General features: G+C 40.7%; 1 protein-coding gene, 1 non-coding gene and 1 pseudogene across 3 annotated transcripts in view; all 3 read left to right on the top strand.

Annotated features, from left to right (window-relative positions):
* MTMR10 (myotubularin related protein 10) overlaps positions 1–15,558 on the top strand; it is a 53,449-nt gene that overhangs the window by 34,244 nt on the left and 3,647 nt on the right. For both annotated transcript variants that reach the window (XM_017518203.2, XM_017518204.2), the window contains 6 exons: positions 4,069–4,199; positions 5,624–5,693; positions 6,866–6,936; positions 10,349–10,518; positions 11,473–11,643; positions 15,346–15,528. In XM_017518203.2, coding sequence (XP_017373692.1) covers positions 4,069–4,199; positions 5,624–5,693; positions 6,866–6,936; positions 10,349–10,518; positions 11,473–11,643; positions 15,346–15,528 — 796 coding nt within the window. The remainder of the gene's footprint in view (positions 1–4,068; positions 4,200–5,623; positions 5,694–6,865; positions 6,937–10,348; positions 10,519–11,472; positions 11,644–15,345; positions 15,529–15,558) is intronic.
* On the top strand, positions 1,240–1,331 carry LOC119469462 (annotated as a pseudogene).
* Positions 13,435–13,496, top strand: LOC119469463. The gene has a single exon (XR_005198284.1). It is a non-coding gene; the product is annotated as a U7 small nuclear RNA (small nuclear RNA).

Here is a 15,558-nt window from a genome sequence, read left to right as displayed (position 1 = left end):
TGCAATAGCTAGAACAGTGGTTTTAATTAGCCACCACAGACTAGTCTGGGATCCTCTGCTGTGGTCATCAGTAACCTCCATGTCGTTAAAGCAGGAGACCTTTCTCAGTTGTGCTCAGAGCAGTGGGGAGTACTATTGGTCAGTCTCTCCCTAAAGCTGCCTACGCCCTCAGCCTCTGCCCCTCTCCATGCTCCCAAAGCTGCTGTTCCTCGTTGGCACTCTGTGCCTTCTGCAGACCCATACTTTTCTCTCCAGACATTACACAGATTCTAAGGCCACTCCTTCCTCATGTTCTATATTCCGTTCCTAAAGAAGTTCCCCCAAGAATATGGCTTTAGTGGCCAACGCATTTATATCTTCAGTCTAACTTGACTTCTACATGGAGGTCTCAAAGGCCCTTTAAACTTACTGTGTCTAAAACCAAACTCAAGGATGTGGCCTCCATGCCCTCCCCCAGCCTGCTCTCAGAAACCAAAGGGTCATCCTGGATGCCTTCTTCTTTCTTTCTCTTCCCCATCTCTAGTTCCTCCTCAGATTTTGTCACTTCACTTTTCAGACACCTTACAAACCCATGTGCTTCCACCCAGCTCCATCTCTGCCTGTGTGTTATAAGTGCCATCATTTCCTCCTCCCACCTGGACTTTCCCTGGTGTTTTCAACCTCCTGACATTGTCCAATGCACTTCCCCTCTGGACTCCTTCTTTGCGCTCATCTGGGAACGCTCTCCACACTTACCCACTTGGAGTCACTTGTTCTTTTTTTTTTTTGAGACAGCAGTCACCCATGCTAGAGTGCGGTGGTATGATCTCACCTCCTGGGTTTAAGTGATTCTCATGCCTTAGCCTCCTGAGTAGCTGGGATTACAGGCGCCCACCACTACATCTGGCTGTTTTTTATATATTTAGTAGAGACAGCGTTTCACCATGTTAGTCAGGCTGGTCTTGAACTTCTGACCTCAGGTGATCCACCTCAGCCTTCCAAAGTGCTAGGATTACAGGAATGAGCCACCCTGTCCAGCTCACTCACTCATCCTTTACATCTCAGTTTAAGCATCACTTCCTTAAGAGCTTTGCATTGCTTCTCTATTCATTAGGTTTCAGCTTTCGTACCATCTTCACAGGGCAGCCTTTTTGACCGTGTGACCTAAAGTAGTCTGTAATCCCATGATTAATTACATCATCCGTGTCATTCACCACAGCCCATTTATTTTATTGTTATTATCTACCCCACCACCACCAAGAACATCAACTAAAATTGGAGTGATACAGAGAAGATTGGCATGGCCCTTGCACAAAGGTGACATGCAGATTCATGAAGCATTACATATTTTAATGAAATGAGAGCATATTCATGTTGATTAGTTGATTTTTAAAAATTAGTTTATCAAGAAATGTACAGTGTACATTTGTACATTAAATTCCATACATGTGTACATTCAATTCCATAAAGGTGCATAGAAGAAATCCAGAAAGATTTATGTCAAAATTTTAGAATTCTGAGTGATTTTATCTTTTTAAGGTGTTTTTAAACATTACACACTCATTTATATTACTTTATTCTGGAAGAAAAATAGCAGTTTGTTTTTGTTTGTTTGTTTGTTTGTTTTAGTGGTGTGAAAGTTACCCCTTGAATATAGATGGGAATGCCAGTTTTCTGGCTATTGCCTTTGAAAACATCTAGAGACCCCCTGGCACACATTTACAGCAGCTCATTCTCTCCTAAAAATAGAGGAAGGGTGGGAGGAATTTGGGGGAATGTCTGTGCTTGCAGTTCATCCCGCAGCAAATCATTAGGACTGGAGATAGGTGCTTTGCATTCTCTAGAGCTGGAGAATGTGAGTCTGCTTTGCCATCCTTCTGTCTACATCACGTGGAAAGATGTGAGAGTGAAGGGTCTCCTCAATCTAAATGCCACGCCGCCCACTCAGCAGTGTTCCTGTTTCCTGGGCAAGTGTTCCAATGGACGCGCTTATTTTCTCCCAACAGAAATAAGGGAATGATCGAATTCATTCTGTCCACTGCACATGGGAGTGGGGTGATGTGAATGGCAGCATTCTGCCGTAATCAAAACCAGATTTTTTTTCCCCCATTTATTTATTTTATTGCATTTTAGGTTTTGGGGTACATGTGAAGAACATGCAAAATTGTTGCATAGGAACACACGTGGCAGTGTGATTTGCAGCCTTCCTCCCCATCACCTACATCTGGCATTTCTCCCCTTGCTATCTCTCCCCAGCTTCCCACCTGCCACCGTCCCTCCCCTATTTCCCCCCAACTGACCCCAGTGTGTAGTGCTCCCCTCCCTGTGTCCATGTGTTCTCATTGTTCAACACCCGCCTATGAGTGAGAACATGCGGTGTTTGATCTTCTGCTCTTCTGTCAGTTTGCTGAGAATCATGGTTTCCAGGTTCATCCATGTCCCTACAAAGGACCCAAACTCATCGTTTTTGATGGCTGCATAATATTCCATGGTGTATATGTGCCACATTTTCCCTATCCAGTCTATCGTCGATGGGCATTTGGGTTGGTTCCAGGTCTTTGCTATTGTAAACAGTGCTGCAATGAACATTCGTGTGCACGTGTCCTTATAGTAGAACGATTTGTAATCCTTTGGATATATACCCAGTAATGGGATTGCTGGGTCAAATGGAATTTCTATTTCTATGTCCTTGAGGAATCGCCACACTGTCTTCCACAATGGTTGAACTAATTTACACTCCCACCAACAGTGTAAAAGTGTTCCTATTTTTCCACATCCTCTCCAGCATCTGTTGTCTCCAGATTTTTAAATGATCGCCATTCTAACTGGCGTGAGATGGTATCTCAATGTAGTTTTGATTTGCATTTCTCTGATGACCAGTGATGATGAGCATTTTTTCATATGTTTGTTGGCCTCACATATGTCTTCTTTTGTAAAGTGTCTGTTCATATCCTTTGCCCACTTTTGAATGGGCTTGTTAGTTTTTTTCTTGTAAATCTGTTTTAGTTCTTTGTAAATTTTAGATATCAGCCCTTTGTCAGATGGGTAAACTGCAATAATTTTTTCCCAATCTGTTGGTTGCCTATTCACTCTAATGATTGTTTCTTTTGCTGTGCAGAAGCTGTGGAGTTTGATTAGGTCCCACTTGTCTATTTTGGCCAATGCTTTTGGTGTTTTGGTCATGAAGTCCTTGCCTACACCTACGTCCTGAATGGTTTTGCCTAGATTTTCTTCTAGGGTTTTTATGGTGTTAGGTCTTATGTTTAAGTCTTTAATCCATCTGGAGTTAATTTTAGTGTAAGGTGTCAGGAAGGGGTCCAGTTTCTGCTTTCTGCACATGGCTAGCCAGCTTTCCCAACACCATTTATTGAACAGGGAATCCTTTCCCCATTGCTTGTTTTTGTCTGGTTTGTCAAAGATCAGGTGGTTGTAGCTATGTTGTGTTGCCTCCGAGACCTCTGTTCTGTTCCATTGGTCTATATCTCTGTTTTGGTACCAGTACCATGCTGTTTTGATTACTGTAGCCTTGTAGTATAGTTTGAAGTCTGGTAGTGTGATGCCCCCCGCTTTGTTCTTTTTGCTTAGAATTGACTTGGCTATGCGGGCTCTCTTTTGGTTCCATATGAAGTTTAAGGTGGTTTTTTCCAGTTCTGCGAAGAAGGTCATTGGTAGCTTGATGGGGATAGCATTGAATCTGTAAATTACTTTGGGCAGTATGGCCATTTTCACGATATTGATTCTTCCTAACCATGAACATGGAATGCAAAACCAGATTCATGTGCGAAGTTGGATGATAAGAGGGAAACAAAGTTTACTTGTCTTCCTCTCAATTTCGCTCTCAGTTTCACCAGGATACAGAAAAATCATGCAAAGAAACCTGATGGGAATAGTCTCTAAAACTAAAAAATAAGCAATGGTTCTGTCTTAAAAAGAAAAAAAAAAAGCGAACTCCATGAAGACAGAGACCTTACCTGTCTCATTCCTCACTCTATCCCCAGCTGTTAGAATAATGCCCTGGCCTATAGTGAATGTTAAATAAATACATGCTAAGTGAATGAGGAATGACTAAAGGATTTTTGTCTTTATTAGGATTTGTAATGCAATAACTAAAAGTCACCCACAGAGAAGTGATGTTTACAAGTCAGATTTGGATAAGACCTTGCCTAATATTCAAGAAGTACAGGCAGCATTTGTAAAACTGAAGCAGCTATGCGTTAATGGTAATTTCATTTTTATTTCATATATGTAATGAACACAGGATAACAGAATTGTATGAGATGTCATGAAAAGTGATGTTCCTTTAAATATATAGGAATAGATATATTTAAGAAGTCTATGGGAGTATTCCTATGAATTATTTATTATTGTATGAGAACTTCAGAACCTCCTAGGGAATTAAGTTTAAATTACTTTTTGTTTTAGAAAGGGAAAAATGAATGTATTAAATTTCCTTCAAATCATGAAAGGTACAGTAGAATACTTTTATAAAAGCATTTGCTGAGTATAACCTTACAGACAAACTTATTAAGATTTTAATGCATATGGTTATACTTTGAGATAGGTGACATGGGTATCAAACAGCTGTGTTGTATCTATAGCCTCGAGTTCTGATATATCTGAGCAAACATCAGGTGGCTTCAGTGTGTCCTGGGTGATGAGTCACATGACAGTATCTTTGATGTAATGTGGGTCCTCCTTGAGAGAGCCTCTAAGTCACAAGGGAGTTGGCAAAGGCAGCCTTGCAGCAAATCTTGAGCAATGAGTGAGCACTTCCCTGGGGGAGGGCCTTGCAGGGGCGGGGCAAGGGCAAGTTGTTGAAAAAACTAGTGTGCAGTCTGGGCAGGGAATTGAAGGTGCCTATCATCATGCAGTGCTCATCCCTCAGGCCACATGAGCCATGCAGAAAGGCAGCACTGGCAGCAGGGCAGGGGCAGGGAAGCAGGAAGGCAAGGTTTGCGGGGAGGAAGCCAAAGGCTAGGGCCTGGACACCTGACCTCACAGGTCAGGAGGGCCAGGATCAAGGCATGGGCTGAGCAGGGAAGGGTGGAATTCTTAGTTTTTGGGTGTCAGAGTTGGTTGGACTTTACAAGATTTTTCTGAAAGAGCGAGAGAGACGATGATGGAGCCCCAAGGGAATGCATTGTTTTGTTTTGTTATAGAATTGTAAATGTCTTTTTTTTTTTTTTTTTTTTTTGAGACGGAGTCTCACCCTGTCACAGGCTAGAGTGCAGTGGTGTGATCTTGGCTCACTGTAACCTCCACCTCCTGGGTTCAAGCCATTGTCCTGCCTCAGCCTCCGAAGTGGCTAGGACTACAGGCGCCTGCCACCACGCCCATCTAATTTTTGTATTTTTAGTAGAGACAGGGTTTCACCATGTTGGCCAGGATGGTCTCCATCTCTTGATTTGGTGATCTGCCTGCCTCGGCCTCCCAAAGTGCTGGGATTACAGGCATGAGCCACTGCACCCGGCCCAGAATTGTAATGTCTTCTTAAATGCTTATTTCATGTTATTAAAGTGAAAATGCATGATATTTACTTAAAGCCAGCTTTTAAATATTAGAAACTGATATATTGCTTAACTCTGATAGAGATCATATAAAATAAAATTAAAAAGTAAAAATGTATGCATATAATGTATTACAGAGCCTTTTGAAGAAACTGAAGAGAAATGGTTATCTTCACTGGAAAATACTCGATGGTTAGAATACGTAAGGTTTGTACCAGTTCTTTACTTTCTTTTCCTTTAACTTTTTATTTTGAGATAATTACAGACTCACTGGAGGTAGAAAAACAGCACAGAGAGCCATGTACTTACTCTTCATTCAGCTTCCCCCAGTGGTAACAGCATCTCATAACTAGAATACAGCATCCAAACCAGGAAGCTGACATCGATTGGCACACTGGATAGATCTTACTCACCAGTTCATACATGCTCTCATATGTCTACACGTACTTAACAGAGCTATGCGATTTCATCACGTGTAGATTCACGTAACCACCACCACAGGGAGGTACAGAGCTGTTTCGTGGCAAGGCTCCCCTGTGCTATCCCTCTTGTAGGTGCACCCCCCTCCCCATCTGTGTCTGTTGGGTACCACTAATCTCAATCTCTATAGCTTTTGTCATAAGTCAACCCCTTCCTTTTTATAAAAGGTTAATGAATTTCCCTGATATAAAAATTACAAAATGGGGCTGGGCATGGTGGCTTATGCCTGTAATTCCAGCACTTTGGGAGGCTGGGGCAGGTGGATCACCTGAGGTCAGGAGTTCAAGACCAGCCTGGCCAACATGGTGAAACCTTGTCTCTACTGAAAGTAAAAAAAAAAATTAGCTAGGCATGGTGACCTGTGCCTGTGTAGTCCCAGTTACTCAGGAGGCTGAGGCAGGAGGATCACTTGAGGCCAGGAATTCAGGGTTACAATAAGCTATGATAATGGCATTGCACTCTAGTGTGGGTGACAAAATGAGATTTTGTCTTTTAAAAAGAAAAAAAAAATTACAAAATGGACTCTTTGGAGGAATCATAAAAATACTAAAGAAACTTTACAGTTATATGAAAACTACCTGCATTCAGTAGAAAGCAGCCAATTCTCTCTTGTGATGCTGAGCAGCAGCAGGGAGCCACAGCTGCCAGTCAGCCACACATTTTCAGTTTAGGATATTTTCAGCTTACAATGGATTCATCAGGACTTAAGTCATGATAAGTTAAGGCATAGTCATGATAAACCCATTGAGTCATTATGGATCATGACTCATGAGAACCTCATGAGTCTAAGAGTGTCGGTAAAGTGAGAGAAATTAGATTTGCTTGACTTCAAGTACTTTACGTATGTATTTGTAGTGGAAATTTGATTGTTAACACTATTTTTTCTTTTCTCTCTGCAGGGCATTCCTTAAGCATTCAGCAGAACTTGTATACATGCTGGAAAGCAAACATCTCTCTGTAGTCCTACAAGGTAACTAAAGTAACTCCTGAAAGCACCATGACCACCATGCCAGCCAACTGTGGTTTCCTGCTTGTCCCATTCAAGTTTTAGCTATCTCTTATTTACTACAGTACCAGCAAATACATTACAGATTTTGCACATCATTTGAGTAAAACAGTGGCACGGGCTGGGCACAGTGGCTCAAGCCTGTAATTCCAGCACTTTGGGAGGCTGAGGTGGGTGGATCACTTGAGGTCAGAAGTTCAAGATCAGCCTGGCCAATAAGGCGAAACCCTGTCTCTACTGAAAATACAAAAATTAGCCAGGCGTGGGGGTGTGCACTTGTAGTCTCAGCTACTTGGGAGGCTGAGGCAGGAGAATCACTGGAACCTCGGACGCAGAGGTTGCAGCGAGCAGAGATCACACCACTGCACTCCAGCCTAGGCAACACAAGGAGACTGTCTGAAAAAAAATAAATAAATAAAACCAGTGGCACAAGGACTGAAAATAGAAGAATAGAAGGGAGTCCAGGTTTTACCCTTTATTAAATTATCCTTCCTATTTTATGGGAAGGGTGGGTCCCATCCTTTATTGGATTAATACTTAGTGATAATTTTGACAGGGCATTTTCTCTAATTTTGCTGTCTTTCTAATTCACACAAATTTGTTTTAGTTTAAATACCTTCTGGCTCATGCTAAATTATGACTGTAAGGGAATAGTTTGATATTAAGAAATAGACTGAACTGAATAGCTAGTAATGTAATATTTGGTAGGAATAAACAGCAACATAAAAAATATTACAGTTAAGCAAAGGATAATATTAAATAACTTTATAGCTAATAAAATTTCTAAGTTTGCAGATAGACTGAAAACTACCTTCTGATAATACAGTAGGCCCTTTTTATCCATGGGTTTCCCATCTGTTGTCAACCAACTCAGGATTGAAAATATTGGGGGGAAAAATTTCAGCCATACTGAACATGAACAGACTTTTTTTCCTTGTCATTATTCCCTAAATAGTACAGTATAACAACTATTTTCATAGCATTTACATTGTATTAGGTATTATAAGTGATCTAGAGGTGATTTAAAGTATACAGGAGGATGTGCATAGGTTCTGTGCAAATACTACATCATTTTATATCTGGGACTTAAGTATTCGTGGATCTTGGTATCCAAAGGAGGTCCTGGAATGAGTTCCTCATGGATACTGAGGACAACTGTATATTCATGTAGCATAGTGGATGAATATAAAATGTTGCTTAAACTTGAATAAGCACTTTTTTTTCTGAAACCTAGTTTTCACTCTTGTCACCTAGGCTGGAGTGCAGTGGCACAGTCTTGGCTCACTGCAACCTTCACCTCCTGGGTTCAAGTGATTCTCCTGCTTCAGCCTCCCAAGTAGCTGGGATTACAAGCATGCAGTGCCATGCCTGGCTAATTTTTGTGTTTTTAGTAGAGACAGGCATTTCACCTGTGTTGGCCAAGCTGGTCTCAAACTCCTGACCTTAGGTGATCTCCCTCAGCCTCCCTAAGAGCTCAGTGGCATGAGCCACTGCACCCAGCCAAGATTGCAAAAGTACTTTTAACAACTGTCAAACTTAATTGACTTTGATGAGGCAAAAATCTTTAAAACTTTTAGGAAAAAAATAAAATAGTAATGTGTCATATAAAGTAATCCTGAACTGATGCAGCCAGAGTGTGTGTTTAAGTCAGAAATGCACACAGAGCCTAATAGTCACAATCTGTCTCTCATCCAGGGGGTCTTCTCATCATATTGGAGAACCCTATTTATCCCCCATTTCTCCATGCATTTGTAATACAAAAGGCCTCAGAAGTAATACTGAACCTTCATTTTACCAACATTTTTATATTAAACAGTTAAAATTTAAATACTATAAAATTCACTCATTTTTGAATTTGTAATTCAATAATTGTTAGTAAATATACAGAGTCTAGTTTTAGAAATTTTTCATCACCCCAGAAAGGCCTGTGTCCCAGCTCCAGGCAGTCACTAATCTTTCTGTCTGTAGATTTTCCTTTTCTCAGCATTTCATATAAATGGAATCATACAGTTTGTGGTCCTTTGCCTCTGGCTTCTTTCATTCAGTATACATGTTTTTGAGGTTCGTTCATGTAGTATGTATCAGCAATCTGTTCCTTTTTATTCCTGAATTGTATTCCATTATTTAAATGCATTTTGCTTACCCATTGACCTGTTGATTGGCATTTGGGTTGTTTCTTCTTTGTGGCTGTTATGAATTATGCTGCTCCATTTATTTAGATTTTTCATTTTATCAGCATTGTTTTATTGTGCAAGTCTTATGCTTATTTTGTTAAATCTCTTAATATTACTGTGAATATAATTATTAATTTCATTTTCAGGTTTATAGTGTGCTCAGATTGTTGTGTATCGAATTTCTGTGACCTTACGGGCCTTATTTATTAGTTCCAGTTGTTATTTTGTGGATTTCATAGGAGTTTTTACATATAAGATCATATTGTCTGCAAATACAGTTTTTACCTTTTTCTTTCTGATCTGGATGCCTTTTATTTTCTTTTTCTTGCCTAATTGCTCTGGCTAGATTCTCCAGGACAATCAGATGGAGATGTGTAGAGAACAGACATCCTTGTTGTCTTCCTGATCTTAGGGAGAAAGTATCCAGTCTTTCACCAATGAGAATAACATTAATTGTAGTTTTTTTGTGGATGTCTCTGATCAGTTTAAAGAAGTTCCCTTTTATTCCTAAACAGGAATGAATGTAGAATTTTACTACATCTGATAAGATGATCGTGTTAGTTTTGTTCTTTATTTTATTACTGTGGTGTGTTACTATGACTGACAAATGTTAAACCAACTTTGCATTCCTGGATAATTTGGTTTACTCATATTTTTATTGATTTTTACATCTGTAATCAACAAGGATATTGGTCAGTAGGTAGGTTTCTTCTGATTTCCCTGGCTTTGATAATTCCGACCTCGTTGAAAAGGACAACTGTAAAAGACAGGAGGGAATTGTTGGCCACAGCTTCAGGTGGTAGTGAATGGTCCCACTTTCCCCATTCACTTCTCCGTGTTGCTGTGTGGAGTTGTCAGTAGAAAGATTACCTTATACTTAATACCTTGACAAAAGAGCAGTAGAGTGGAGCCTAGAAGGATCTTCTACCAGAAATCATTCAAATGTAAAAAGTGTGACTGATGAGCCTTTATTATCTGACAAATATCCATTAAAAAAGACCATCTTCTATTAAGTGCTAATTTAGTTTATCTACAAGTCTGTAATATTTTAGAGTTGCTGGAATCCAGTAAAATTTCCTTATATAGATTATCTGGAAGGCAGCCTAAGTGTGCAGAACACTAAATTATCTAGTTTACCTTTCCTTCCCTTTCTCTCAGCATTTTTGTATGTTGTAATCGTCTTCTTTGCATTTTATTGACAGAGGAGGAAGGAAGAGACTTGAGCTGTTTAGTCGCTTCTCTTGTTCAGGTGATGCTGGATCCCTATTTTAGGACAATTGTTGGATTTCAGAGTCTGATACAGAAGGAGTGGGTCATGGCAGGATATCAATTCCTAGACAGATGCAACCATTTGAAGAGATCAGAGAAAGAGGTAACAAAATCTTCATGCCTTTTTATCAGTCTTTAAAAGATGGAAGGAGCTTTTAAAAAATATTGTATTTCATACAGCTTAGCGTCCTTAGTCCAAAGCTAGCTAATGGATTAGAGTTCAAATTGATGAATGTATTATAAAGATTCTCGTAACTATGAGGGTGAAGTTTTTTAAAGTTGTCTATTGAATTTGTCTTAGTGGAAAAGTACTGAAAAAATTCTGAATAAAATCCTGTAAAACAGATAACAAGCACATTAGCTATTTGGAAAAATCACTTTTGGAATATCACATTTTCTTAAAATGGGATACACGGGTTATGATGGAAAGTTTGAGAGGGCCACTTTTGTAACAGCTGTGGGGTTAGTGGTTGCCTTAGATTTATAGTTAGACTGTGGAAGGCCTTACAAATAGCTTACAGGCCTGGCAAGTCAGATGAGTTTTTAGAAGATTGTTTCAGAGACCACCATTTGGCTTGTGGTGTCTCATAAAAAACAGTGGTCATCACCTGCTGCACTTGGGGACACACCGTGTGACCTAGGCTGATAGCAAAGTGTTTTCTGATGGTGAGCCTACAGGATCAACCGAAAATTACAAAAGTTTGTTGATGGTTTGGTTTTGTTATAAAACCTAAAGAATTGTTTCTAGGTCATGCTTAAACACATATGTTGCTCTTCCTCCTTTATATAGTGGCAACCTGCTCAGCTGTGTGCTTTGCCAATTCAAGTTGTTTACACTTATTGGGCAAATAAGGGTTGTGATGTTCATCATGGTCGAACATTACTTCTTGGGTTTGATAGATGTTTGTCATCTATCCTTAGCTCAGCTTAGGAGCCAAGTGGTTTAGGCTTAGATGTTTTCTCATTCATGTCTTTAACATCAGCAGTACATTTTGAAGTCAGTGTGAATGGCTGAAGGATAACATTAAATGATCCCATTTCTCTTTGTATTTGCCAGTCTCCTTTATTTTTGCTATTCTTGGATGCTACCTGGCAGCTATTAGAACAATATCCTGCAGCTTTTGAGTTCTCAGAAACCTACCTGGCAGTGTTGTATGACAGCACCCGGATCTCACTGTTTGGCACCTTCTTGTTCAACTCCCCTCACCAGCGAGTGAAGCAAAGCACGGTAAACGGCCCTGTAGCCCTGGCTACGTTTTTCTTGTTTTTACAACTTTATCAAGGCATAATTGAAGTATAATTAACTACCTATTTAAAATCTATGATTAAAACTCTCTTACTGCCATCTTCAGCTGAAATTTCTGAATGAACTAAAGACACAAAAATCTAGGAAATTATTTTTATGAGTTAACATTTTTTATGTTTTACTCTGATGTAATTTTTTGTAGTAAAACCCCTTAAAGATGTAAATTAACCACCTTAAATGTCATGCTTTTGTATTTATATTTCACATTTGGGCTATTGGGTAGTAAAAACCAAAGCCCTGTTATAGGACATTTATTTCTTAGGTCAGTAGGATAAAAAGTTGTACAAAACAAGATTATTTTCCTTTAAGAGTTCTAAGTTTCCCGTCACAATTCATAGATCTAGAGGAAGAGTCATTTATGACTAAGCAGTGTCTCAAGGCAAACTTGAAACTAGCTACTTCTTGCCACTGGTGGGAACCATTCTGGACCAAAGTGCTGTCTCACCCACGCTTGAACCAACAACAGAAGCTGACAATCGCTCCAGAGACCGTTGAGAGAAACAGAAAGGGGTAGCTCTTGTGGGCCTTCAGGAAGCCTGTCTAGGAAGTCGATTACCCTCACAGTGAGCTCCGGGGCAGGAAACCTGAATTCTGGCCCTGGTCTGGGAAAAGTGCTCTGCCCATGTTCTGCTCAGGCTTCAGCCTGTCAGTCCAGGTTTCTTACCTGTAAAATGGATCTGTCAGATTAACAATTCTGCCTTTAGTCTCATTGTATGAGGTGAAAACATTTTGTAAACTGTGAAGCATTATGCAAATTTTCTTAAAGACGTATGAATTATTCTGGATTTGTTGGTGTAAAAGACAAAACACACTGGTTAGTTAAGGAGCTGATTTTATTCAGGCTATTGTAGGAGGGAGAATTTAATTAATGGGCGTTCCAAAGAAAAGGCCAAAGCCTGGGATATTTTATAGTCAGAAAACGGTAATGAGGAGGGAGGGCAGTCTGATTTCAGTTCACAGGAGTGAGTTCTCAGGACACGAAAAGCAGGCGGGATTGTCCAACATTGCCACTTTTGGGGAGCCCAGGGCTCAAAGAAACTCAACACCGTCAGCCCGTCTCTACAAAAAATAAAAAATTAGCCTGATGTAGTGGTGCACACCTGTGGTCCCAGCTACTGGGGAGGCTGAGGTAGGAGGATGGCTTAAGCCCAGGAGGCAGAGATTGCAGTGAGCTGAGACTGTCACTGCACTGCAGCCTGGGTAACAGAGCCAGAGTCCGTCTCCTGGACCAGTGATACAGGCTCAGAGGCTCCTGAGGCATGGAACGCTTATTCGTTCCTAAAATACATGTTCTCCCAGTTGCTCGTTTTCATTTGTCGTCACCGTAATCATTCTTGGGCCCCTCATCTGCTTTGAGCTAGGCTTGCCCTCGGCCTTGTTTGCCTCTCTCTGTTCTTCCCCATTCTCTCCTGTCACTGCCCTGTGCACACAGTGTGAGCCTACAAAAGGTGCATGAGGCGAGGACAAACACTTTGGAGTCTGGGGACTGGGCAGTGCACTGGGTGGGTATCTGCATGGAGGACTCCCGGCACCCAGACACCACTGCCTCTGCTGCTTGGCTGATGCTGTGTGTGCAGAGACTTCTCACCAGGAGTGAGCGTTACTGAATTGTATCGAGGGAGCTGTAAAAAATACTTCCTACAAGTATTTAATCTGCTTTCTCTGTTCATGTTCTAGTGCTCTATTTAATTTGACTTTTTCAAAAGCTTTTTCTAGTGTTACAGCTCTGTTAGAATTTGTCTAGCAGGCTTTCTGGTTTTTGCCAGAAAGCCCCTCCACCCACCCCCAAAAAAAAAAAAAAAAAAAAAAAAAAGCTTTTTCTGACTAATACTAACATGAATCTCCCTTTCCCTTCCTCCCTACCAGGAACTGGTCACTGACTAAGGGTCATGATTCTTAACTGTCCTCAGCCCCTTCCACACAGCCAAAAGCCCAAAGCATTTTTTTTTTTTCCCACTCTGAGGCTACCTTAGGTGCTAGTGGCTAGGTAGTGTTTATAGAAAATCTAATAGCCCTTGGAGATAAATATTTTTAATTTTCACCTTTTAAAAAAGAGGACCTCTTTTAAGACCGAATCTGGCTCTGTTACCCAGGTGGTGTGATCTCAGCTCATTGCAACCCCTGCCTCTCCTCTCACCTCAGCCACCTGAGAAGCTGGGACTACAGCCACATGCCACCAAACCTAGCTAATTTTTGTGTTGTTTTTTTTTCAGAGTCAGGGTTTTGCCATGTTGCCCAGTCTGGTCTTGAACTCATGAACTCAAGTGGTCCACCCATCTCAGCCTTCCAAAGTTGATGGGATTACAGGCATGAGTCACCACACTTAGCCAAGAGGACAGTTTCTGTATACTTCCTGAAGGTCCATTAAAATAGGTTCGGGTTCATGTTTTACTAGATTTCAGCTCTTGACAGTGTCTAAAGTATCCATGTACGTGTATGATGAAATTTCAAGTCACTAAAAATTTTTAATATGTGTATTTGGTTCTTAATGAATTTTTACTTATTTGAAATAGAAAATTTTGTAAACATTTTAAAAACGCTCTGTGCTATTACAAAACGTATCCATTTCTTGATGATTCCAGGCTGCCACTGTGGCAAGGAATGCCACCTGGCCTCCTGACTGCTATATATTTTTTCCTAGTAACATTCTTTGCCTTTTTAATAATTTCCAAATAAATTATTGGGGTTTTTTTGGTAGAAAATTTGGAGAGTACTAAAAGGTACAGAACAAAGAATCCAACATTTCCCACCATCCAGAGACTCTGTTTGGGGATATGTCCTCCAGGGAACTGTTGTGTATATGCTGCTGTGGTAGCCTTCTGCCATCATTCAGCTGAGAGTCCTTTCTCCATATTGCTAAATGTGACTGCTTCATAGAGATGGTCTAGGCTGCCTTGCAGAGGAGCTGTGTCTTCCTCACAGTGAAGTGGTTGGCTGTCACCCTGTAGCCTTGCGTTGCCTCAGTTTACTGCAGTGAGAAGCCAGGTAACCAAGTTGTACCAGCCCAGAGTCCAGGCCAGAGGTGGACTCCTGTGAAGAGGGGTCTCCTGTGTACACGGTCTCCATGGTCTTAGCCACCTGCTAGGACTATAGGGGAGTTGATTCATTCCTCCCTACCCCGAGTCTGTGGCCTGTGCGAAGTGTAGCTCCCCACTTAGAAAATAAGTTATAAAATTGGTGGTAGTGATTTCCATCCAAAGATTTTGTTAGTCCACTTACCAACAGGTAACTGCTTAAATGTACTGACCATGTGCTCATAAAAGTAAAATACTGTAATTACAGAAATAAATTCAACATGTTTAAGACTTTCTGGTATCAGGTTAGTGGAATTTCTCTTGATAACATTCTTATTGCAGAAAGGGCACAGCTTCCTTGGGGTCCTAAGGCAGAAGGCAGCTGAATAACACTCCTTGTTTATGGGGACTGTTGGGCTTCTCTGTGCTCAAGGGCCATGAGTGCCTCTTCTCTTGAAGTGCAAGTGCCGCTCTGGTGGGTTTTGAGGCTGCGGTACAGAACATTTAACCTATATAATGATGAATGGCTCATCTGAAAAAAGGAATTCATGAGAAAATCTTTAGTTTTGCATCTTTTCGCAGATGTTCAAATACTTTATTTATTTTGCAGGAATTTGCTATAAGCAAAAATATCCAATTGGGTGATGAGAAGGGCTTAAAATTCCCCTCCGTTTGGGACTGGTCACTCCAGTTTACAGCAAAGGACCGCACCCTTTTCCATAACCCCTTCTACATTGGAAAGAGCACACCTTGTGTACAGAATGGCTCCATGAAGTCTTTTAAACGGACAAAGGTAAATGACAGCTAACAAAACCTGATGTTG

This window comes from Cebus imitator, unplaced genomic scaffold, assembly GCF_001604975.1.
Source record: "Cebus imitator isolate Cc_AM_T3 unplaced genomic scaffold, Cebus_imitator-1.0 Scaffold662, whole genome shotgun sequence".
NCBI classification, from domain to species: domain Eukaryota; kingdom Metazoa; phylum Chordata; class Mammalia; order Primates; family Cebidae; genus Cebus; species Cebus imitator.
This window is presented reverse-complemented; position numbering and strand designations above follow the sequence as displayed.